This window comes from Nerophis lumbriciformis, linkage group LG25, assembly GCF_033978685.3.
Source record: "Nerophis lumbriciformis linkage group LG25, RoL_Nlum_v2.1, whole genome shotgun sequence".
In the NCBI taxonomy this organism is placed as follows: Eukaryota; Metazoa; Chordata; class Actinopteri; order Syngnathiformes; family Syngnathidae; genus Nerophis; species Nerophis lumbriciformis.
The window spans coordinates 32,240,707-32,268,445 of NC_084572.2; the positions used below are offsets into that span (position 1 = coordinate 32,240,707).

At 40.8% G+C, this 27,739-nt stretch overlaps 1 protein-coding gene across 1 annotated transcript in view; it reads right to left on the reverse strand.

Annotated features, from left to right (window-relative positions):
- LOC133621832 (cytochrome P450 3A40-like) overlaps positions 1-24,256 on the reverse strand; it is a 31,862-nt gene extending 7,606 nt beyond the window's left edge. Inside the window, exons 1-10 of the mRNA XM_061984221.1 lie at positions 24,139-24,256; positions 19,178-19,271; positions 9,180-9,232; positions 7,279-7,378; positions 6,849-6,962; positions 4,196-4,284; positions 3,972-4,120; positions 1,324-1,451; positions 1,181-1,247; positions 954-1,114 (exon numbers count right to left, since the gene is read on the reverse strand). Coding sequence (XP_061840205.1) covers positions 954-1,114; positions 1,181-1,247; positions 1,324-1,451; positions 3,972-4,120; positions 4,196-4,284; positions 6,849-6,962; positions 7,279-7,378; positions 9,180-9,232; positions 19,178-19,271; positions 24,139-24,209 — 1,026 coding nt within the window. The 5' untranslated portion in view covers positions 24,210-24,256. The remainder of the gene's footprint in view (positions 1-953; positions 1,115-1,180; positions 1,248-1,323; positions 1,452-3,971; positions 4,121-4,195; positions 4,285-6,848; positions 6,963-7,278; positions 7,379-9,179; positions 9,233-19,177; positions 19,272-24,138) is intronic.
- Between the last annotated feature and the right edge of the window lie 3,483 nt (positions 24,257-27,739).

Below are 27,739 nucleotides of genomic sequence, written 5' to 3' on the forward strand. Positions count from 1 at the left end.
GGTTTATCGATTTTTGATTATTATTTTTTTTTTTTAATCAATTAAGAATAGTTACATGTCAGAATTGCGATTCGTTTGAAAAAAAAAATTTTTTGACACCCCTAATAAATATCCAAAATGATACATTGCGGCATTCGGTTTACCGATTTTTTTTTTTTTTTTTTAAATAAATTAAGAATCGTTACAAGTAAGAATCGCAATTCGTTCAAAAATCTATTTTTCTTGACACCCCTAATAATTATTATCCAAAATGATACATTGCGAGATTCAGATTACGGATGATTAATTTTAGATTTTTGAATCAATTAAAATCGTTACAAGCCAGAATCGCGGTTTGTTCGAAAATCGCTTTTTTTGACACTCCTATAATTTTTTATTTTAAATCAATTAAGAATCGTGACAAGTCAGAATCAAGATTCGTTCGAAAAGCAATTTTTTTGACATCCCTAATAAATATCCAAAATGATACATTGTGAGATTCGGTTTACTGATTTTTTTTTAAATCAATTAAGAATCGTTACAAGTAAGAATCGCGATTCGTTAAAAAAACAATTTTTTTGACACCCCTAATAAATATTATCCCAAATAATACATGGCGAGATTCGGTTGATTAATTTTAGATTTTTGAATCAATTAAAATCGTTACAAGCCAGAATCGCGATTCGTTCGAAAATCGCTTTTTTTTGGACACTCCTAATAATTATTATCCCAAATAACACATTGTGAGATTCGGTTTATCGATTTTTGATAAATCAATTAAGAATAGCTACAAGTCAGAATCGAGATTCGTTGGAAAAGCAATGTTTTTGACACCCCTAATAATGATTACCCCACATGACACATTGTGAGAATAGGTGGAGATTCGTGTTGAATGATTCCGAATGGAAGAATGGAATCAAACGTGGAGCTTCTCCAAGACCCCTGCTCTGGACTCCACGTTGGCGAGGGCGCACCTGCTTAGGGAAGGTGGCGTCCACCTCCTCCTGCAGACGCTTCATGACGTGCGGGTTGGTGGCCAAGTTGTACGCCAGGAAGCCCAGAGTGCTGCTGCTGGTCTCGTAGCCGGCGAAGATGAAGATCATGGCCTGGGAGAGGATCTCGTGGTCGCTCAGACCTGCTCCGACACCACAGTCAGACCACAGTCAGACCACGCCCTCCACGCCCTCGCACGCCGCCGCACCTTTATCTTTGTCTCCGCCCGCGCTCCTCTGGGAGTCCATCATCAGCTGCAGGAAGTCCACGCGACTCTAAGGAAGACCAAATCCCTCGTTGGAAACGAAACAAAGGATTGAAAATGCGCTGGTTGGTCAACGCCGGGCTCACGCTTTGCTTGCTGTTCTCGCGGGAAACTTTGATCTTCTGCAGCGCCGCGTAGAAGAAGTCTGTGACGGACGCCGGGAAGAAGGACAACTCCAACTTCTCGAAGATGGGACCCAGGAAGGGGAAGAAAGCTGCAAAGACCATCATATACACTTCAGATTAGGGACGCTCCAATCAGGGTTTTATTCTGTCCATACCCATCATCTATTCGTGAGATCCGCCGATACTGATACCGATCACATGCAATTACGCAACAACAACAACAAAAACTATCCAACAGTGCTAAAAACTAAAAAAAACGCTCCAACCTAAGTAAAGTAAGGCTCCACTTTTCCAAAAATGCGCCAGCTTGATGCTAACATACATTGGATATGCTATTGACAAGCATTAGCATTAGCAATTTTACATGGCGATTTCAACACCTCCAAATGTGTTAATGAAAGCTACAACTAAGATGCACGTTACAAGTACAATACTTACAGTATTAACACTTTTTAGGGCGCAACAACAACAACAACAAAATCTATCCAACAGTGCCATTTTACGGTAAAAAAAATTAAAAAAAACGCTCCAACCTAAGTAAAGTAAGGGTCCACTTTTCCAAAAATGTACTAGCTTGATGCTAACATACATTGGATATGCTATTGACAAACATTAGCAATTTTACATGGCGATTTCAACACCTCCAAATTTGTTAATGAAAGCTACAACTAAGATGCACGTTACCAGTACAATACTTACAGTATTAACACTTTTTAGGTTGCAACAACAACAACAACAAAAACTATCCAACAGTGCCATTTTACGATAAAAAACTAAAAAAAAAACGCTCCAACCTAAGTAAAGTAAGGATCCACTTTTCCAAAAATGCGCTAGCTTGATGCTAACATACATTGGATTGTTATTGACAAGCATTAGCAATTTTACATGGCGATTTCAACACCTCCAAATTTGTTAATGAAAGCTACAACTAAGATGCACGTTACCTGTACAATACTTACAGTATTAACACTTTTTAGGGTGCAACCACAACAACAAAAACTATCGAACAGTGCCATTTTACGATACAAAACTAAAAAAAAAACGCTCCAACCTAAGTAAAGTGAGGCTCCACTTTTCCAAAAATGTGTTAGCTTGATGCTAACATACATTGGATATGCTATTGACAAGCATTAGCAATTTTACATGGCGATTTCAACACCTCCAAATTTGTTAATGAAAGCTACAACTAAGATGCACGTTACAAGTACAATACTTACAGTATTAACACTTTTTAGGGCGCAACAACAACAACAAAAACTATCCAACAGTGCTAAAAACAAAAAAAAAACGCTCCATTTTAAGTAAAGTAAGGCTCCACTTTTCCAAAAATGCGCCAGCTTGATGCTAACATACATTGGATATGCTATTGACAAGCATTAGCATTAGCAATTTTACATGGCGATTTCAACACCTCCAAATGTGTTAATGAAAGCTACAACTAAGATGCACGTTACAAGTACAATACTTACAGTATTAACACTTTTTAGGGCGCAACAACAACAACAACAACAAAATCTATCCAACAGTGCCATTTTACGGTAAAAAAATTAAAAAAAACGCTCCAACCTAAGTAAAGTAAGGCTCCACTTTTCCAAAAATGTACTAGCTTGATGCTAACATACATTGGATATGCTATTGACAAACATTAGCAATTTTACATGGCGATTTCAACACCTCCAAATTTGTTAATGAAAGCTACAACTAAGATGCACGTTACCAGTACAATACTTACAGTATTAACACTTTTTAGGGTGCAACAACAACAAAAACTATCCAACAGTGCCATTTTACGGTAAAAAACTAAAAAAAAACGGTCCAACCTAAGTAAAGTAAGGCTCCACTTTTCCAAAAATGTACTAGCTTGATGCTAACATACACTGGATATGCTATTGACAAACATTAGCAATTTTACATGGCGATTTCAACACCTCCAAATTTGTTAATGAAAGCTACAACTAAGATGCATGTTACCAGTACAATACTTACAGTATTAACACTTTTTAGGGTGCAACAACAACAACAACAAAAACTATCCAACAGTGCCATTTTACGATAAAAAACTAAAAAAAAAACGCTCCAACCTAAGTAAAGTAAGGCTCCACTTTTCCAAAAATGCGCTAGCTTGATGCTAACATACATTGGATAGGCCATTGACAAGCATTGGCAATTTTACATGGCGATTTCAACACCTCCAAATGTGTTAATGAAAGCTACAACTAAGATGCACGTTACAAGTACAATACTTACAGTATTAACACTTTTTAGGGCGCAACAACAACAACAAAAACTATACACTACTGCCATCTAAAGTCTTGGACTTGCAACTGTAATAGCAACTTAATGTCTTACTAAAAAATGATAACATGAGGATGATAACAAGAGAAATGATGCAGGAGTAGCAATCGAGTGCAATATTGAGACACGCGGCAGGAAGTGGGGATCCTTTCAAAGTAAGATACCCAAAAGACAAAAAAATGAAATGGATGTCATTTCAAGTTGTTAAGAACGCTCCTCAAAGATCTTCTATGTGACAGGAGTGTGCGGTTGTTTTGACTGACCAAGCAAAGATCCTCTACATTACAATGAGGACAAAGATCCTCTATTGTTACCTAAGGCCAGGAAGAGAGGATTTAATATGTCGAACTTGACCATCTTCTTGATGTTGGTGACAAAGGGGTCTGAGGGGTTGCTGAGCGAGTCGATGTCCACGCTGAAGGAGGTGCTGGTCACCACGTCCATGCTGTAGGGCCCAAAGAACCTGACACACATCATAAAACATTTGTGCCACAAATAATTGTTTGTACTTGAATGACACACCAGGAGAGGAACTCACTCCTTCAGGTCCAAGGCCTCGTTCATGTCCGCCTTCTTCTTCATGCTGCTGACCAGGTTGGCCGAGTGGCGTTGGATGATGGGAAACATCTGCAGCCACACACACACATCAAGAAACACATTTTTACATATTTACACACACACACACACTTTTTACATATACACATACACACACACACGAAACACATTTTTTACATATTTACACACACACACACACACACACACACACACACACACACACACACACACACACACACACACACACACACACACACACACACACACACACACACACACACACACACACACACACACACACACACACACACACACACACACAAAACACCTTTTTGTACATATTTACATTCACACAAACAAACCACACACACATCAAGAAACATATGTTTTACATATTTACATATACACACACAAAACACACACCAGGAATTGTTTACATATTCACACACACACACACACACACACAAAGAAACACATTTTTTACATATTTACATACACACACACACACACACACACACACACACACACACACACACACACACACTTTTTACATATTTACACACACACACACACATCCAGAAACATATTTTTTACATATTTACATACACACACAAAAACACACAGACACACACCAAGAAACACATTTTTTACATACACTCACACAAAACACACACACACACACAGACACACACACCAAGAAACACGTTTTTTACATATTTACACACACACACACACACACACACTTTACATATTTACATAAACACACACACACACAAACACATTTTTTACATATTTACACACACACAGACACACACACAAACACATTTTTACATACACACACACATCAAGAAACACATTTTTTTTTACATATTTACATACACACATTTATTTTTTTTACATATTTACATACACACACAAAAAAAACAGACACACACACACCAAGAAACATTTTGTTTTACATATTTACACACACACACACGATAAACACATTTTTTATACACATTTATAAACACACACATACAAATAACGCACATTCAGACTCACACAACACATTTTTACATACACACACAAAAAACAGACACACACCAAGAAACACATTTTTTATACATTTACACACACACACCAATAAGCAATTTTTTTCTTCACACACACACACACACACACACACACACACACACACACACACACACACACACACACACACACGTTTTTTACACATTTACAAACACACATCAATAAGCACTTTTTATACACATTTACAAACACACAATCCTACACACTAGAGATGCGCGGATAGGCAATTATTTCATCCGCAACCGCATCAGAAAGTCGTCAACCATCCGCAATCCACCCGATCTAACATTTGATCAGAACCGCATCCGCCCGCCATCCGCCCGTTGTTATATATCTAATATAGACGATGCAAGGCATTAGTGAGGTTATAAAGCTTTTGCCTGTTAAAGAAAGGAGACTGATCCAATGCAGCACAGACATTCGCGTGCCACGCTGTCACGACCCAGACGCACACCAGTGCGCAATCATATGGGAGCCGCGCTGAGCGCACCTCCAAGCGCATCTCGCTGCCGGCGACGGCCGGGTATATGGGCCCGACGCTCCAGCGCCATCCATTTTCAGGGCTAGTTGATTCGGCAGGTGGGTTGTTACACACTCCTTAGCGGGTTCCAACTTCCATGGCCACCGTCCTAGCTGCTGTCTATATCAACCAGGTTGAGCCCCACCCCTTTCGTGAGCGCACTGCGCGCGGAGTGACCCCTGTTACGCGCCCCCGGCAACAGGGGTGGCGGGCAGGTAAGCTGCGCGGGCGGAGCGCGCGGAGTGACCCCTGTTACGAGCCCCCGGCCACGGGGGTGGCGGGCAGGTAAGCTGCTTACCTGCTGCGCGTGACGCCGGCCGCGGCGAAGGCGGACGAGGCGGGGTGTCGGTGCGGTGGGCGCGGTGGTGACCCTGGACGTGCGTCGGGCCCTTCTCGCGGATCGCCTCAGCTACGGCTCCCGGTGGGGCCCTCTCGGGGGAAGGGGCCTCGGTCCCGGACCCCGGCGAGGCGTCGGGGGCCTTCTCCGCTCCGTAAAAGTGTCCATCTCTTTTTTTTTTCTTCTGTTGTGGCATATGCAGCAGGTGCCTGCTCGTTTTTCGTATGTGGGTAACAACATTTAACTATGTATATATATTTCCCAATTGGTTTAACTGCCACCCGCCTGAATCTATTTAAAATCTAATTTTTTTCAACCGCCCGACCCGACCCGACCCGCGGATAAAATCTAATTTTTTTAAATTTCATCCGCCCGATCCGCGGATAATCCGCGGACTCCGCGGTTGTGCCCGCAAACCGCGCATCTCTACTACACACACAAAAAACACATGTTTTACATATTTACATACACACACCAAGAAACACATTTTTTATACATTCATTCACTCACACTCACACACACACCAAGAAACACATTTTTTTTAATACATTCACTCACACACTTACACATCAATAAGCACTTTTTTTTCACATTCACACACACACACACACACACACACACACACACACACACACACACACACACACACACACACACACACACACACACACACACACACACACACAAACACAAACACACAGCTACCTCTTTGAGTCGCCCCGAGGTGAAGGAAGGCGAAAGGATGGCGCGGATCCTCCTCCAGGTGTGGTCCTCAGCCATGGACACAGCATCATACAGGGGCCCCAATAGGCCCACGTTCTATGACAGTTCAAATGGGAAGTGAACTCGGTCCTGAAGTGAACCACATCGACAACAGTGGCTCTTTTTGTGTTCCATTTCAGATCTAAGACAATGGCAGTGCAGGGTTAGGTGAACCTGGATCACTTTGTGTTCACATTGTGTGATCACTTGAAAGAGAATCCAGATTTCCTTCCAAAAAGTCTCTAAAACAAAATGGATTCAAAGTGGTTCAAAAAGTGAACCAGTAAAAAAGGGACTCAGGCAAGAGTGAAGGAGTCGGTGTTGTGTGTGTGTGTGTGTGTGTGTGTGTGTGTGTGTGTGTGTGCGCGCTTACTCTGCGGTTGGTGAAGAGAGAATAACACTCCTTTATCATAACAGTCTTTATCATGTCTCGATCAGTTATGATGAGAATAGGTTGTCGGCCATCATAGATGCTGAGCGTGCAGACAAAAGGTAGAATTGTTTACAAACTAACTGAAGGCAAACAGAGAAGTGCCCTTCAAGAACGAAGCGACGTGTTGAACACAAACATATGATGGACAGAGAAGAGCACTTCAAGAACGAAGCGACGTGTTGAATACAAACGATGGACAGAGAAGAGCACTTCAAGAACGAAGCGACGTGTTGAATACAAACGATGGACAGAGAAGAGCACTTCAAGAACGAAGCGACGTGTTGAATACAAACGATGGATAGAGAAGAGCACTTCAAGAACGAAGCGACGTGTTGAATACAAACGATGGACAGAAAAGAGCACTTCAAGAACGAAGCGACGTGTTGAATACAAACGATGGACAGAGAAGAGCATTTCAAGAACGAAGCAACGTGTTGAATACAAACGATGGACAGAGAAGAGCACTTCAAGAACGAAGCGACGTGTTGAACACAAACATATGATGGACAGAGAAGAGCACTTCAAGAACGAAGCGACATGTTGAATACAAACGATGGACAGAGAAGAGTACTTCAAGAACGAAGCGACGTGTTGAATACAAACGATGGACAGAGAAGAGCAGTTCAAGAACGAAGCGACGTGTTGAATACAAACGATGGACAGAGAAGAGCATTTCAAGAACGAAGCGACGTGTTGAACACAAACATATGATGGACAGAGAAGAGCACTTCAAGAACGAAGCGACGTGTTGAACACAAACACATGATGGACAGAGAAGAGCACTTCAAAAACGAAGCGACGTGTTGAACACAAACAAACGGACAGAGAAGAGCACTTCAAGAATAAAGCGACGTGTTGAACGCAAACAAACAAAAGGCGGAGAGACAAGAGCCCTTCGAGAACGAAGCGACGTGTTGAACACAAACAAACGATGGACAGAGAAGAGCCCTTTGAGAACGAAGCGACGTGTTGAACGCAAAAAAACAAAAGGCGAATAGAGAAGAGCCCTTCGAGAACGAAGCGACGTGTTGAACACAAACAAACGGACAGAGAAGAGCACTTCAAGAATGAAGCGACGTGTTGAACGCAAACAAACAAATGATGGACAGAGAAGAGCACTTCAAGAACGAAGGGACGTGTTGAACACAAACAAACGGACAGAGAAGAGCACTTCAAGAACAAGGCGACGTGTTTGGACGCAAACAAACAAAAGGCGGAGAGAGAAGAACCCTTCAAGAACAAAGCGACATGTTGAACACAAACAAACAAATGATGGACAGAGAAGAGCACTTCAAGAACGAAGTGACGTGGTGAACACATACAAAGACATGGACAGAGAAGAACACTTCAAGAACAAAGCGACGTGTTGAACACAAACAAACAAAAGGTGGAGAGAGAAGAGCCCTTTGAGAAACGAAGCGACGTGTTGAACGCAAAAAAACAAAAGGCGGATAGAGAAGAACCCTTCAAGAACGAAGCGACGTGTTGAACACAAACAAACAAAAGGGGCCCAAAGAGCACTTCAAGAACGAAGCGACGTGTTGAACGCAAACAAACAAATGATGGACGGAGAAGAGCACTTCAAGAACAAAGAGACGTGTTGAACACAAACAAAAGGCGGATAGAGAAGAGCCCTTCGAGAACGAAGCGACGTGTTGAACACAAACAAATGATGGACAGACAAGAGTCCTTCAAGAACGAAGCGACGTGTTGAACACAAAGAAAAGGCGGGGAGAGAAGAACCCTTCAACAACGAAGCGACGTGTTGAACCCAAACAAACAAAAGGCGTAAAGAGAAGAGCACTTCAAGAAAGAATCAAACATGTTGAACACACACGTACCCCCAAGTCTTGCCGTATTTCTTGGCACATGCCACGTCAAAGTCGACGATGCCCTGGAAAACAAGAAGAGTACATTTTAAAGACAATTAGAATTATCTTTTCACACACACACACATATATATATATATATACTGTACATATATACACATACATACATACCGGTACATACATACATACATACATACATACATACATATATATATATATATATATATATATATATATATACACACACACACACATACATACATACATACTAGAGATGCGCGGTTTGCGGGCACAACCGCGGAGTCCGCGGATTATCCGCGGATCGGGCGGATGAAATTAAAAAAAATTAGATTTTATCCGCGGGTCGGGTCGGGCGGTTGAAATAAAAAAATTTTTAGATTTTAAATAGATTCAGGCGGGTGGCAGTTAAACCAATTCGGAAATATATATACATAGTTAAATGTTGTTACCCACATACGAAAAACGAGCAGGCAACTGCAGCATATGCCACAACAGAAGAAAAAAAAGAAAAAGAGATGGACACTTTTACGGAGCGGAGAAGGGACGCCTCGCCGGGGTCCGGGACCTAGGCCCCTTCCCCCGAGAGGGCCCCACCGGGAGCCGTAGCTGAGGTGATCCGCGAGAAGGGCCCGACGCACGTCCAGGGTCACCACCGCGCCCACCGCACCGACACCACGCCTCGTCCGCCTTCGCCGCGGCCGGCGTCACGCGCAGCAGGTAAGCAGCTTACCTGCCCGCCACCCCCGTGGCCGGGGGCTCGTAACAGGGGTCACTCCGCGCGCTCCGCCCGCGCAGCTTACCTGCCCGCCACCCCTGTTGCCGGGGGCGCGTAACAGGGGTCACTCCGCGCGCAGTGCGCTCACGAAAGGGGTGGGGCTCACCCTGGTTGATATAGACAGCAGGACGGTGGCCATGGAAGTCGGAACCCGCTAAGGAGTGTGTAACAACCCACCTGCCGAATCAACTAGCCCTGAAAATGGATGGCGCTGGAGCGTCGGGCCCATACCCGGCCGTCGCCGGCAGCGAGACGCGCTTGGAGGTGCGCTCAGCGCGGCTCCCATATGATTGCGCACTGGTGTGCGTCTGGGTCGTGACAGCGTGGCACGCGAATGTCTGTGCTGCATTGGATCAGTCTCCTTTCTTTAACAGGCAAAAGCTTTATAACCTCACTTATGCCTTGCATCGTCTATATTAGATATATAACAACGGGCGGGTGCGGGCGGGTGCGGTTCTGATCAAATGTTACATCGGGTGGATGGCGGATGGTTGACGACTTTCTGATGCGGTTGCGGATTAAATAATTGCCTATCCGCGCATCTCTAATACATACATACATACATTTTCTACCGCTTAGTCCCTTCGGGGTCGCGGGGGGCGCTGGAGCCTCTCAGCTACAATCGGGCGGAAGGCGCTTACACCCTGGACAAGTCGCCACCTCATCACAGGGCCAGACAGCATTCACACTCACATTCACACACTAGGGCCAATTTAGTGTTGCCAATCAACCTATCCCCAGGTGCATGTCTTTGGAGGTGGGAGGAAGCCGGAGTACCCGGAGGGAACCCACGCAGTCACGGGGAGGACATGCAAACTCCACACAGAAAGATCCCGAGGCCGGGATTGAACTCACGACTACTCAGGACCTTCGTATTGTGAGGCAGACGCACTAACCCCTCTGCCACCATACATACACAGTGTATATTATATATATATATATATATATATATATATATATATATATATATATATATATATATATATATATATATATATATATATATATATATATATATATATATATACACACATACATACATATTAAAAACTTTAATTTTAGTCTATATATTTTTTAATAATAATTTAATTATGCTAAAAAAACGTTATCACGATCATCATTTTAATATTAAATTTATCAATACAAATATCTTGTTGACCCAAAATATATTATAGATATTATAATGTATATAAATAAATATTTAACCTTGCTTATATTATCTTTTTAACAATTAAAAGCATAATGCAAAAAATTACCAAGATGATTTAATAATTACATTTTTTGTTAAAAAATATCTTAGAGAGTCAGCTCTCAGGGCTTGCTCATGCTTACCAACAAAGCGCACCGCATATTTGTATCGAGTACTGGTGAGCTTTTTATGCTCAAGAACAGGTCCCTGTCTAAGGTCTACCAGCAATAACCCAGGACTAAACTGTTTATGGGTCGCCTTAGCCTCTGCATGTGGGCCAGCTACATACCTGTTCCACCCAGGCTTGGTGTTTTTAGCTTTACTAAAATGAGTAGAGGTCTGCTGGCCTCTAGTAAAGCATACACAATACAATTGTACATCTCACAGAGGTCATCACAGTGAAAGATGACATTACAGTTGACATTGGAACACAGAATGGCATGCATAGGTAAATGTATTTTGCTCAAGAGTTCATCTGATCTCCCACATCCTCTGAGGAGAGGCTAGACCAGTTTATCTTGGCCTCCCTTGCACTATTGTCCTCCATCATTATCTCAGGGAGACTGCCAGTGTCGAGCGTGATCTCAACAGGGAAATGACCAGTCGTGGTAGCCTCATACAGTACTTTCATAGACCCAAGTGTTGCATGAGCATCTGCAGTGCGAATCAGATGTTCAAGCCGGCTCGTTGTTCGGTGGGCATATCAGCATTCATGTCTCCCACGACATAAATGGCCGTGCAACAATTATCAACAATAAAAGAGTGAATAAATGCCAGCCTATTCACATATTCATTATCATTATGTCAAGACTCATATGTAGAGATGTCCGATAATATCGGACTGCCAATATTAACGGCCGATAAATGCTTTAAAATGTCCATCCATCCATCTTCTTCCACTTATCCGAGGTCGGGTCGCGGGGGCAGCAGCCTAAGCAGGGAAGCCCAGACTTTCCTCTCCCCAGCCACTTCGTCCAGCTCTTCCCGGGGGATCCCGAGGCGTTCCCAGGCCAGCCGGGAGACATAGTCTTCCCAACGTGTCCTGGGTCTTCCCTGTGGCCTCCTACCGGTCGGACGTGCCCTAAACACCTCCCGAGGGAGGCGATCGGGTGGCATCCTGACCAGATGCCCGAACCACCTCATCTGGCTCCTCTCGATGTGGAGGAGCAGCGGCTTTACTTTGAGCTCCCCCCGGATGACAGAGCTTCTCACCCTATCTCTAAGGGAGAGACCCGCCACCCGGCGGAGGAAACTCATTTCGGCCGCTTGTACCCGTGATCTTGTCCTTTCAGTCATAACCCAAAGCTCATGACCATAGGTGAGGATGGGAACGTAGATCGACCGGTAAATTGAGAGCTTTGCCTTCCGGCTCAGCTCCTTCTTCACCACAAGGGATCGATACAGCGTCCGCATTACTGAAGACGCCGCACCGATCCGCCTGTCGATCTCACCATCCACTCTTCCCTCACTCGTGAACAAGACTCCGAGGTACTTGAACTCCTCCACTTGGGGCAAGATTTCCTGCCCAACCCGGAGATGGCACTCCACCCTTTTCCGGGCGAGAACCATGGACTCGCACTTGGAAGTGCTGATTCCCATCCCAGTCGCTTCACACTCCGCTGCGAACTGATCCAGCGAGAGCTGAAGATCCTGGCCAGATGAAGCCATCAGGACCACATCATCTGCAAAAAGCAGAGACCTAATCCTGCAGCCACCAAACCGGATCCCCTCAACGCCTTGAATACGCCTAGAAATTCTGTCCATAAAAGTTATGAACAGAATCGGCGACAAAGGGCAGCCTTGGCGGAGTCCAACCCTCACTGGAAACATGTCCGACTTACTGCCGGCAATGCGGACCAAGCTCTGACACTGATCATACAGGGAGTGGACTGCCACAATCAGACAGTCCGATACCCCATACTCTCTGAGCACTCCCCACAGGACTTCCCGAGGGACACGGTCGAATGCCTTCTCCAAGTCCACAAAGCACATGTAGACTGGTTGGACAAACTCCCATGCACCCTCAAGGACCCTGCCGAGAGTATAGAGCTGGTCCACAGTTCCACGACCAGGACGAAAACCACACTGTTCCTCCTGAATCCGAGGTTCGACTATCCGGCTTTAAAATGTAATATCGGAAATTATCGGTATTGGTTTCAAAAAGTAAAATGTATGACTTTTTAAAACGCCGCTGTACGGAGTGTTACATGGACGTAGGGAGAAGTACAGAGCAGTTGCGTCTCCCAGTCATACTTGCCAACCCTCCCGAGTTTCCCGGGAGACTCCCGAATTTCAGTGCCCCGCCTGAAAATCTCCCGGGGCAACCATTCTCCCGAATTTCTCCCGATTTCCACCCAGACAACAATATTGGGGACGTGCCTTAAAGGCACTGCCTTTGCGTGCCGGCCTGATCACATAATATCTACGACTTTTCACACACACAAGTGAATGCAAGGCATACTTGGTCAACAGCCACACGGGTCACACTGAGGGTAGCCGTATAAACAACTTTAACACCGTTACAAATATGTGCCACACTGTGAACCCACACCAAACAAGAATGACAAACACATTTCGGGAGAACATCCGCACCGTAACACAACATAAACACAACAGAACAAATACCCAGAAGCCCTTGCAGCACTAACTCTTCAGGGACGCTACAATATACACCCCCCGCAACCCCCTAACGCCCCCCCCTAACCCCGCCCACCTCAACCTCCTCATGCATGTCCCAAATTCCAAGCTGCTGTTTTGAGGCATGTTAAAAAAAAAAGAATGCACTTTGTGACTTCAATAATAAATATGGCAGTGCCATGTTGGTATTTTTTTCCATAACTTGAGTTGATTTATTTTGGAAAACCTTGTTACATTGTTTAATGCATCCAGCGGGGCATCACAACAAATTTAGGCATAATAATGTGTTAATTTCACGACTGTATATATTGGTATCGGTTGATATCGGAATCGGTAATTAAGAGTTGGACAATATCGGAATATCGCATATCGGCAAAAAAGCCATTATCGGACATCTCTACTCATATGGCGTGTAGAATAATAAACTCTGTGTTATTCATCCTGACCTGAACACCAATGCGCCAGTCAGTTTCCAGTCCAACCACATTAATCACTGAGTCAAGTCTTTTAAGCCACAAGATAGCAGAAGCCCCAGGAATTCTCCCTCTGATGATGCCCTTAGAGCAGGGGTGCTCATTACGTCGATCGCGAGCTACCGGTCGATCGCGGAGGGTGTGTCAGTCGATCGCGAGCTACCGGTCGATCGCGGAGGGTGTGTCAGTCGATCGCGAGCTACCGGTCGATCGCGGAGGGTGTGTCAGTCGATCGCCAGCCAGGCATTAAAAAAATAGTCCTAAAATGAACGATCATAAATCTTCACTATGACGTCACTTTCGTCACTTGATTGACATTCACGGCACCCGAGGGTCTTCTGAGATGACGCTGGCTGCTGCCAGCTCATTAAAATTACCGACAGGAAGGCAAGAAACACTTTAATTCAACAGACTCTGGCGCCGTATCTGTCGTCAAAACTCCAAAGACCGACTGCACAGTTGCACAATAACAGCTCTGCTTCATCCTGCCTGCGCTAACAAAATAAGAATCTCAGAAAGCTGGCGTGCACAAGCTAGCAAGCTACGGAGTTTGCCGCCAATGTATTTCTTGTAAAGTGTATACAGAGGAGTATGGAAGCTGGACAAATAAGATGCCAAAAACCAACCACTTTCATGTGGTATTGGACAGAAAGGAGGACTTTTTTTCTCCTCCATTCGAAAATGCGGACGTTATCAGCACCACTGTCTGATTCCAATCAATGCAAGTCATCACAATCAGGTAATACACCAACTTATATTCTTGTCTTCATGAAAGAAAGGAATCTATATGTGTTAAACATGCTTGTATTATCTTTAAACACCTTTAACTTGTTAACAATATTAACTATATGTGTTAAACATGCTTGTATTATCATTAAACACCTTTAACTTGTTAACAATATTAACTATATGTGTTAAACATGCTTGTATTATCATTAAACACCTTTAATTTATTAACAATATTAACTATATGTGTTAAACATGCTTGTATTATCTTTAAACACCTTTAACTTGTTAACAATATTAACTATATGTGTTAAACATGCTTGCATTATCTTTAAACACCTTTAACTTATTAACAATATTAACTATGTGTTAAACATGCTTGTATTATCATTAAACACCTTTAACTTGTTAACAATATTAACTATATGTGTTAAACATGCTTGTATTATCATTAAACACCTTTAACTCGTTAACAATATTAACTATATGTGTTAAACATGCTTGTATTATCTTTAAACACCTTCAACTTGTTAACAATATTAACTATATGTATTAAACATTCTTGTATTATCATTGAACACCTTTAATTTATTAACTATGTGTTAAACATGTTTGCATTATCATTAAACACCTTTAACTTATTAACAATATTAACTATATGTGTTAAACATGCTTGCATTATCTTTAAACACCTTTAACTTGTTAACAATATTAACTATATGTGTTAAACATGCTTGTATTATCATTAAACACCTTCAATGTATTAACAATATTAACTATATGTGTTAAACATGCTTGTATTATCTTTAAACACCTTTAACTTGTTAACCATATTAACTATATGTGTTAAACATGCTTGTATTATCATTAAACACCTTTAACTTGTTAACAATATTAACTATATGTATTAAACATGCTTGTATTATCATTAAACACCTTTAATTTATTAACAATATTAACTATATGTGTTAAACATGCTTGCATTATCATTAAACACCTTTACCTTGTTAACAAAAACATATATTTCATAAATAAGTAAATATAAATTATATATATGAATGAGGTAGATCCCCACGACTTGATCAATTGAAAAGTAGCTCGCCTGCAGAAAAAGTGTGAGCACCCCTGCCTTAGAGAGATCTGTAGATCTGTAACCGTGCCTAAACATCTTATTTTTTTAGTTTGTCTCTCAGAAAAAGACATTAAAAAAAAATTACCTTAATTTGTAATATACTGTATATTGAAAAAACTTAACTAATTTGAATATGTATGTATTGACTTATCTTAGTGTTTGAATAAGTGTGCGACGACAAACACGATTACAATGAGATGTGTGAAATATGGTATGATCAGAGGTGGGTAGAGTAGCCAGAAATTGTACTCAAGAGTACTGTTACTTTAGAGATTTATTACTCAAGTAAAAGTAAGGAGTAGTCACCCAAATATTTACTTGAGTAAAAGTAAAAAGTATGTTGTGAAAAAACTACTCAAGTACTGAGTAACTGATGAGTAACCTGTTCGTTTAATGATGACAGCAACAAATAATGCACAAAAACAGAAAAATAGCAATGAGCAAATTCAGAGCCATGAATATCTCTTAAGCAACTAAAACAATAATATATATTAAATAATAATACATTAACATGAAAAAAATTAAGGCAAATTGAGCCACAATAACTTAACAGCACCATAGGCTCACTAAGCAGCAGAGGTGGGACCAAGTCATTGTTTTGCAAGTCACAAGTAAGTCTCAAGTCTTTGCCCTCAAGTCCGAGTCAAGTCCCGAGTCAAGACAGGCAAGCCCCGAGTCAAGTCCAAAGTCAAGACTGGAAAGTCTCAAGTCAAGTCCTACATTTTGAGTTTCGAGTCCTTTCAAGTCCTTTTAACCACAGACTAATATATTAACACAGATTGTGTATGCTTTTCAAACGCTGTATTTATTTATTAAAACAAGTGCATTTTAAATTGCAGGAAAGAAAATTGTGCTGACATTGCACTTTATAATAGCACTATTAACCAGTCATTTTAAACATTAACTCATTCCTTTACAGAACAAACACATTGAAAAATAAAGTGCAAATGTACTTATTTGTACAAAAGTGTTAACATTGAAAAAACAAGACATATATGTGAACATAACAAAAAAGTTGTACTTTTTATATGTCAGGGCCCTATGCTGCATTGCATTTGCAAAAGACCAAATTAGCCAAGAGTCTGTCAGTCATTTGTGCACGATGGGGGCGTAGTATGATGCCACCATGGCTGAAAACTCGCTCCACTGGAGCACTGGAGGCAGGCACTGCCAAGACTCTCATGGCCACTCGGAACAGTGAAGGAAGAGTCTTCATGTTCAATGCCCAGAACAAAAGGGGGGAGAGAGTTGTTTTGGGTTGGTGCACTACTTGTAAGTGTATCTTGTGTTTTTTATGTTGATTTAATTAAAAAAAGAAGAAAAAAAAAAATTATTTCTTATGCGGCCCGATACCAATCGATCCACGGACCAGTACCGGGCCGCGGCCCGGTGGTTGGGGACCACTGAGGTAAACAACCAACAGTATGTCAGAAAGCTAGCTAAAACGGTACACATATTCATAATATAGTATACATTTTAACTGACCTTTATTTTACTATTTTTGTCTTTTTTTAGGTGGCTAAAATACGCGGTGCTGCTGACCGCCGTCTAACGTTACGTGTGATATATTGACTAACGTAACCCTGCTTAAAAAAAATCACTGAACAAAAAGTATGAATAAGGTAGTGAACTGCAACAGATTCCCGTGTTTGCAATAACGTTATAACGTTAGCAGTGAATTTACAGCCTCTCTGATTTAACTACCGTACACAGCAAATAAAAGTCACGTTACTTAGCCAATAAACGTTATCTTACATTCAAAACTTACCGTTCTTTGTGCAACTTCAAATGCCGGACGAAGTTGGAAGTTGTTGCCTCTCCATCAGTAATTTTCGAACCGCATGTGTTGCATACTGCAAACCGTTTTGTGTTGACCACCTCGTAATTTTTATACCCAAACAAAATTATTTTAGGTATCATTTTTTGTTCACTGGCGTGTGATTTGGACATGTCTTCTTCGTTGGTTGTCCTGCAATGTGATTGGATGAATGCTGTGTGATGAAAACAAAGTAGATCTAATTTGATTGGCTGTTGTACTGAGACCACACCAGCTGACACACGCAACGCTGATAGACAAGTACACAATGAAAAATACGGAGCGCTCCCGAATAACTTTTTCATCTTTGGGTTTTGGGGAAAGTAGAAAGTCATGTCAAGTCATGTCAATTCAAAAGGCTCAAGTGAAGTCACAAGTCATTGATGTTAAAGTCTAAGTCGAGTTGCAAGTCTTTTTACATTTTGTCAAGTCGAGTCTAAAGTCATCAAATTCATGACTCGAGTCTGACTCGAGTCCAAGTCATGTGACTCGAGTCCACACCTCTGGTAAGCAGAGATTACAAAGGAAAATAACAAGTTAGCCTTTACGCAAACCATAAACTGATAGGTGTGGGCTGCACCTGGGAACACACTGTGCACTTCTGATTGGTGTTTCTATACATGTGTGTGTGTGTGTGTCTTTGTCTGTCTCTCTATGAGGCTGCAGTGCTTTAATAAATGTCCCCACACGATGTACATTTGACAGTGATTCATAGCAGGGAAGCTAACATCAGCCGACGGTGACAGCCAAAATATCTACTAACGTTACTTACCGTCATGTGCTTCCTCAAATTTGAAGTTGAGTTCATGTAAGCTTAAGCTTGTTGCCGCTGAAACTTTATTAGCAGTTAATCACGTGACCGCCTGGCTGTGTTTGATTGGTGAAACGGAGTCAAACGTCACCAGTGACTGTATTTGATTGGTGAAACGCAGGCATGCGATAGATCCTACTTTGAAGGTCTGTCTGACAAACCAAAACAAACAAAGCGTGCATTAACAGATCGATAAAAATCAGTAGCGAGTAGCGAGCTGAATGTAGATAAATGGAGCGGAGTAAAAGTAGTGTTTCTTCTCTATAAATATACTCAAGTAAAAGTAAAAGTATGTTGCATTAAAACTACTCTTAGAAGTACAATTTATCCCAAAAGTTACTCAAGTAGATGTAACGGAGTAAATGTAGTGCGTTACTACCCACCTCTGGGTATGATAAATCAAAAGGTATTTTATTGGCTAATGACCAACCTTTCTGTAGGCCAGCATGGTCCCAAAGAAGGGAATGGGTTTGGGACCCGGGACGCCTAATGTGTAGAAGGTCTTGTAGGGCCAGTAGATGTAACTGTGGGAAACAAGCGCAGGAGAAAATGTCACGAAGGTGAAACGGCCGCGCAGAAGGCAAATCAGCGTACACAAACACAGGAAGACGTTAAAAACCACATGGACAGTAAATATTTGTCTTACGAGGACAAATGACCCAACTATGACACCAAGGAGAAGAAGGAAATAACCACATGTGTGATGAAAGAGGGTCAACATGGTTCCATCAATGGGAGGTCTCCTCAGGCAGTGAAGACGCGGCCCAGCAGGCACAAGACATTGATACAACATTGATTATACGTCCTTTATAAACGGACTTTGAAACAACGTTACAAAATAGTTGTGTTTGAAAATTGAGATCTTGTTGATGTCTAACATTGGATCAACGTAGTTGGTTGGGAAGTGACCAAAATTCAATGGTTAAATCAACATCAGAACCTAACATTGAATACACGTCGTCAAAAAGAATGTTTCATCGTTGTATTTGTGTTGTAAAATATTGGTTGGAAAATGACCAAATTTCCAAGGTCAAATGAACGTCACAACCTGACATTGATTAACCATTGTCAAAAAGATGTTGTGTCTATGTTGTATTTGTGTTGTAGAATATTGGTTGGGAAATGACCAAATTTCCAAGGTCAAATCAACGTCACAACCTGACATTGATTAACCATTGTCAAAAAGATGTTGTGTCTGTGTTGTAGAATATTGGTTGGGAAATTACCAAAACTCAATGGTTAAATCAACGTCAGAACCCAACATTGACTAAGCGTCGTCAAAAAGCATGTTGTTTCATTGTTACATTTGTGTTGTAGAATATTGGTTGGGAAAATTACCAAATTTCCAAGGTCAAATCAACGCCACAACCTGACATTGCTTAAACGTCGTTAAAAGGCATGTTGTTTCATCGTTGTATTTGTGTTGTAGAATATTGGTTGGGAAATGACCAAAATTCAACGGTCAAATCAACGTCAGAACCTAACATTGAATAAACGTAGTCAAAAAGCATGTTGTGTCTATGTTGTATTTGTGTTGTAAAATATTGGTTGGAGAATGGCCAAATTTCCAAGGTCAAATCAACGTCACAACCTGACATTGATTAACTGTTGTCAAAAAGATGTTGTGTCTATGTTGTAGAATATTGGTTGGAAAATGACCAAAATTCAATGGTTAAATCAACATCAGAACCTAACATTGAATAAACGTCATCAAAAAGCATGTTGTTTCAACGTTATATTTGTGTTGTAGAATATTGGTTGGGAAATGACCAAACTTCAATGTTCAAATCAACATCACAACCTGACATTGATTAACCGTTGTCAAAAAGATGGTGTGTCTATGTTGTAGAATATTGGTTGGAAAATGACCAAATTTCAATGGTCAAATCAACGTCACAACCCAACATTGATTAAACGTCGTCAAAAAGCATGTTGTTTCAACATTATGTTTGAGTTGCTCAACGTCAGGACCTAATTCACCAAGTTCTTAATGTTGTTTTAAGGTATTGTGCTTGCTGGGTGTTGTCCTTTTACACACACAAACTCACGGTTCATCTCAAAGGTCAGCTTTGAGTCTTGGGCAGGGCAACATGGCAGAAATAGGTAATAAGTGCTTCATATCGGTCGATATGGGTAATTATTGACACTTTTTATGACCTATGGAAAATAAGGAGAAAGAGAAAATCCTATTTCAAATGATTATAATCCCCTCAGCTATGAAGGCAGAAAGGAGATGTCTACACAATCATGGAAAACACTCAAACATTGTAAACAATATTGTACTGGATTAAAAAGTAGGGTCGAGGGCACACAGCTGTGAGGCGAGCCGGTCGGAGAGTGCGATGGCTCCGATAAAATACGGCTCACCTTGACTTTTTGTCATCGATTTGTTCGAAATTCTAAAATCCAATCTGGATTTATAAGACCAAAACAACTCAGCTGCTTCACACATGACTTCAGTAAAATGCCACTCAGGACTCTACTGTGTTCTATGATGAAGTGACCATCCTTTAGATCAGGGGTTCTCAACCTTTTGGACCTCGGGGCCCAACTTTTCCACACGCTGAATTGATAATCTTACTCTTGATTGTCATCAATAATTACATCTAACATACTCATAAATTGAACAGGCTAACAACTTTGTCTTATGCTATGAAACCATATTAATCACAAAGATTATTGTCAAGGCTTAGGTCAGGCTGATTACAAATATAAATACCAATGAAGAAGAAGGGACTCATTATTCATTTCCTCAAAAATCAACAGTGCGCCTAATGTACAGATACATTCTAGTTCCCAACCTCCAAGCAAATGTATTTAGTACAAAGTGTAGTGATAAGTGTGACCAGTAGATGGCAGTCACACATAAAAGATACGTGTGGACGGCAGGTTGACGCCTGTTTAATGAATGATGCTAGGAAGTACCCGGAAGTTAGCAAGCAAGACAAAAAACGATGTTTCATTGAGAATATGGAGCAGTCTCAATGAAAACGTCTGTCAAAAAGTTTTAGTACGCCTTTGGTTAACTATGAACTGCTCAAAGGGAACGCGGAGCATTAGGGCTACCGTAGTCGGACGTATAGCACCGTGCTTCAACATACTGGTATTATTAAGGTGCACGCAGCATAAGAACCCCAAAATGGCACCTGTTAGTACAGGGGTTCTTAACCTTTTTTGACCTCAAATATTAACACTGAATTCGTAATCTTACTCTTGGTTTTAATGGTGTTTCATACTTATATTTCATCTACATATAGTTTAACAGGATAAACCTTGTAAAATGACATTAAACCAGGTGTTAGTCACTAAAAATATTATTAAGGCTTAGGTCAGACTGATTAGAAAAATAAAGACTAATCAAATATACTGCAGATTTACCATGAATTGATTAACGTGGACCCCGACTTAAACAAGTTGAACAACTTATTCGGGTGTTACCATTTAGTGGTCAATTGTACAGAATATGTACTGTACTGTGCAATCTACTAATAAAAGTTTCAATCAATCAGACTTAGGAACTCGTAAAAACTGATGAACAATAACTTTACACACAATTATGCAGTACAATATAATATATATATATATATATATATATATATATATATATATATATATCAATCCCGGGCTCGGGATCTTCCTGTGTGGAGTTTGCATGTTCTCCCCGTGACTGCGTGGGTTCCCTCCGGGTACTCCGGCTTCCTCCCACTTCCAAAGACATGCACCTGGGGATAAGTTGATTGGCAACACTAAATTGGCCCTAGTGTGTGAATGTGAGTGTGAATGTTGTCTGTCTATCTGTGTTGGCCCTGCGATGAGGTGGCGACTTGTCCAGGGTGTACCCCGCCTTCCGCCCGATTGTAGCTGAGATAGGCTCCAGCGCCCCCCGCTACCCCAAAGGGAATAAGCGGTAGTAAATGGATGGATGGATATATATATACACATATACATACACATACATACTTATATGTTTCTTAAATAAACTAAATAAAAATTTAAGTGTAAATGAAGAAACAGCTTTCACCACTTTAGTCATAATTTGTGCGCTTAAGAAATTTCTCTATGACTGCATTGACGCTCTAAGACTAATCAAATATACTGCAGAGTTAGGAACTCGACAAAACTGATGAACAATAACTTTACACACAGTGCAATATATATATATATATATATATATATATATTCTAGTTTATTTACTCATACATATTTATGTTTCTTCAATAAACTAAATAAGAATGTAAGTGCAAATGAAGATACAGCTTCCACCACTTTAGTCATAATTTTTGCGCTTGAGAAATTGCTCTATGACTTTATTCTCTATGACTGCATTGACGCTCTAAGACTAATCAAATATACTGCAGTTAGGAACTTGTAAAAACTGATGAACAATAACTTTACACACAATTACGCAGTGCAATATATATACATATATATATATATATATATATATATATATATATATATATATATATATATATATATATATATTGTAGCTTATTTACTCATACAGCGCAAGCTCAGAGGGGACAGAGCCTTCTCTGTTGCGGGTCCCAAACTCTGGAACGATCTCCCTCTCCATGTGAGACAGGCCCCTTCTCCCTATTTTTAAGACCTTTCTTAAAACCCATTTTTATTCACTGGCTTTTAACCCAGCATGAGACTTTAAACTGTTTTTAGCTTTTAACTTTTTTTTTAACTGTTTTTTTTATCTAACAAATTGTTCTTAGGTTAATTTGCATTTGCTTATTTAAATGTGTATTTTTATTTCTGTTTTAAATGTTATTTTTTAGTCTGTCCTTGGCCTCTATTTCTGTGTGGTGTACAGCCCTTTGTTTTTCAACTGTGCTTGTTTTTGAAGGGCTTTATAAATAAAGTTGGCATGGTATACATATTTATGTTTCTTGAATAAACTTAACCAAAATTTAAGTGCAAATGAAGATACAGCCTTCACCACTTTAGTCATAATTTTTGCACTTAAAAAATGTCTCCATGACTTTAGCTCCGGACTGTTTGTTTGATGTTGGCATTACTGCCACAAGTGGTGGAAAAGTGTATTACAACTGTCCATACAGACTTCCTGTCTGGATAGACAAGTCCCATATTGGTAAAAAGCAGACGGGGATTTATTTGGGGACACACCAAGTATAAAACACCAGATTGACATTACAATGTTTGGAAGTACAGGCGAGCACAGGCAATGAGAAAGTACACCAAAAGTGTGTGTCAAATATGCATGTACGCTAGATGGCAGTGTTGCCCTGTTTAAGTGTCACAACATTGCTGTTTACGGCAGAAGAACAAACACAGGACTGTTGCTCCTGTGTGTTGTTACAATAAAGCCACATAAGACACTAAAAACTTGGTTCTACAGTGTGTACTTAGTGTTGTACTTACACTACGAAGAGCGTGACTAGGACCACCAGGAGGGTCCAAGTCCATGTCGAAAAGTCCAAGCTCGGACCCATCTTGGATCCTGTCAGGCTGAAATGGTGAACGCAACGCTTGGCGCAGACCTTTTTGTAGGCAGGTATCAGGGTGGGGGAGAAGTCAACCAATCAGGGGACAGCATAGACGGGGGCCGGCATGAAAGCTCGTCCGTCATTGGCTGGCACAGGCGGGTTTTCTCGATGATGATGACGTAGCCTTCGGGCGGCGCGAAGGGTGTTCAGCATGGCGGAGGGCGGGCGTGTGCCTTCATGCACTTTGCACCGCCGTCCAACACAAAACATGATCACATGTTTAACGCTAATGGACGTTAATGAACGATGAAAGACGCAGGTAAAGGAAGTGTGATGAACTGTGACTCAGGGAGCCTTATTAGAATACAACACGGACAGGAGCTAATGTTATTAGCATGTGGCTAACGGCATGTTTTGTTTTTTTAAACTTAGTACTTGTTGGAATTTTTGTAAAGAACAAATATACATGAACTCGATTGAAATGTGTATACATATATATATATATATATATATATATATATATATTAGAGATGTATGTAGAGATAGATGCATTAAAATGTAATATCGGAAATTATCGGTATTGTTTTTTTTTGTTTTTTTTTTTTATTGTTTTTTTTATTAAATCAACATAAAAAACACAAGATACTCTTACAATTAGTGGACCAACAGTCTGCAGGGATACAGTCCGTAAGCACACATGATTGTGCGTGCTGCTGGTCCACTAATAGTACTAACCTTTAACAATTAATTTTACTAATTTTCATTAATTACTAGTTTCTATGTAACTGTTTTTGTATTGTTTTACTTTCTTTTTTTATACAAGAAAATGTTTTTAATTTATTTATCTTATTATTTTTATTTTTTTTAAGTACTTATCTTCACCATACCTGGTTGTCCAAATTAGACATAATAATGTGTTAATTCCACGACTGTATATATCGGTATCGGTAATTAAAGAGTTGGACAATATCGGAATATCGGCAAAAAGCCATTATCGGACATCCCTTATAGATAGATAGAGAGAGAGAGAGAAAGAGGGAGAGAGAGAGAGAGAGACAGCCTGTTTAGCTCTCTCTCTCTCTCTCTCTCTCTCTCTCTCTCTATATATATATATATATACAGGTAAAAGCCAGTAAATTAGAATATTTTGAAAAACTTGATTTATTTCAGTAATTGCATTCAAAAGGTGTAACTTATACATTATATTTATTCATTGCACACAGACTGATGCGTTCAAATGTTTATTTCATTTAATTTTGATGATTTGAAGTGGCAACAAATGAAAATCCAAAATTCCGTGTGTCACAAAATTAGAATATTACTTAAGGCTAATACAAAAAAGGGATTTTTAGAAATGTTGGCCAACTGAAAAGTATGAAAATGAAAAATATGAGCATGTACAATACTCAATACTTGGTTGGAGCTCCTTTTGCCTCAATTACTGCGTTAATGCGGCGTGGCATGGAGTCGATGAGTTTCTGGCACTGCTCAGGTGTTATGAGAGCCCAGGTTGCTCTGATAGTGGCCTTCAACTCTTCTGCATTTTTGGGTCTGGCATTCTGCATCTTCCTTTTCACAATACCCCACAGATTTTCTATGGGGCTAAGGTCAGGGGAGTTGGCGGGCCAATTTAGAACAGAAATACCATGGTCCGTAAACCAGGCACGGGTAGATTTTGCGCTGTGTGCAGGCGCCAAGTCCTGTTGGAACTTGAAATCTCCATCTCCATAGAGCAGGTCAGCAGCAGGAAGCATGAAGTGCTCTAAAACTTGCTGGTAGACGGCTGCGTTGACCCTGGATCTCAGGAAACAGAGTGGACCGACACCAGCAGATGACATGGCACCCCAAACCATCACTGATGGTGGAAACTTTACACTAGACTTCAGGCAACGTGGATCCTGTGCCTCACCTGTCTTCCTCCAGACTCTGGGACCTCGATTTCCAAAGGAAATGCAAAATTTGCATGGTTGGGTGATGGTTTGGGGTGCCATGTCATCTGCTGGTGTCGGTCCACTCTGTTTCCTGAGATCCAGGGTCAACGCAGCCGTCTACCAGCAAGTTTTAGAGCACTTCATGCTTCCTGCTGCTGACCTGCTCTATGGAGATGGAGATTTCAAGTTCCAACAGGACTTGGCGCCTGCACACAGCGCAAAATCTACCCGTGCCTGGTTTACGGACCATGGTATTTCTGTTCTAAATTGGCCCGCCAACTCCCCTGACCTTAGCCCCACAGAAAATCTGTGGGGTATTGTGAAAAGGAAGATGCAGAATGCCAGACCCAAAAACGCAGAAGAGTTGAAGGCCACTATCAGAGCAACCTGGGCTCTCATAACACCTGAGCAGTGCCAGAAACTCATCGACTCCATGCCACGCCGCATTAACGCAGTAATTGAGGCAAAAGGAGCTCCAACCAAGTATTGAGTATTGTACATGCTCATATTTTTCATTTTCATACTTTTCAGTTGGCCAACATTTCTAAAAATCCCTTTTTTGTATTAGCCTTAAGTAATATTCTAATTTTGTGACACACGGAATTTTGGATTTTCATTTGTTGCCACTTCAAATCATCAAAATTAAATGAAATAAACATTTGAATGCATCAGTCTGTGTGCAATGAATAAATATAATGTACAAGTTACACCTTTTGAATGCAATTACTGAAATAAATCAAGTTTTTCAAAATATTCTAATTTACTGGCTTTTACCTGTATATATATATATAGAGAGAGAGAGAGAGAGAGAGAGCCTGTTTAGCTCTCTCTCTATATATATATATGTACCTTTGGAGGTGGGAGGGGCCTATCCCCAGGTGCATGTCTTTGGAGGTGGGAGGGGCCTATCCCCAGGTGCATGTCTTTGGAGGTGGGAAGGGCCTATCCCCAGGTGCATGTCTTTGGAGGTGGGAGGGGCCTATACGTGCACTCGTTTGTGGCCTGTTTTTTTAACATGTGGTTGTTTATTTGGGCTTGCTTTCTGTCCCCACAATAAAGCAAGAACACGAGTGCGCAGGTAGGGAGTTTGTCCTATTCTACAAAAGGTAGAACGTCTGTGAGTTGCAGATTTCTGGGCCTGTTTTTGAACATGTGTTTGTTTATTTAGGCTTGCTTTTGTCCCCACAATCATGGAAAACACACTAGTGCCCAGTAGGTAGTTTGTCCTTTTCTACAAAACATTTGTGATTAATGCATAAAATGACCAAAATACAGTAAATATTGAACATATGTATATAAAACATTTTACATATTGTTATGAAGGTCTCTGTTACTACATTATATATATACTTGCAGTGTGTATATTGTACATTTTACATATTGTTATGAAGGTGTCTGTTACTACATTATATATATATATTGTAGCAGTAAAGTCCTATACTCTTACTGCTACTGGTTGCCGAATATAACTGAAGCTAGTTTGGACGTGTTCAGCTGGCTAATAATTGATGTCCAGAATTGTGTCCATGTTTAACACAAATATTTATTAACATACAGTCACGTAAATCAAACTCACTTTGTAACAAAATAAACGGGAGCAAACAA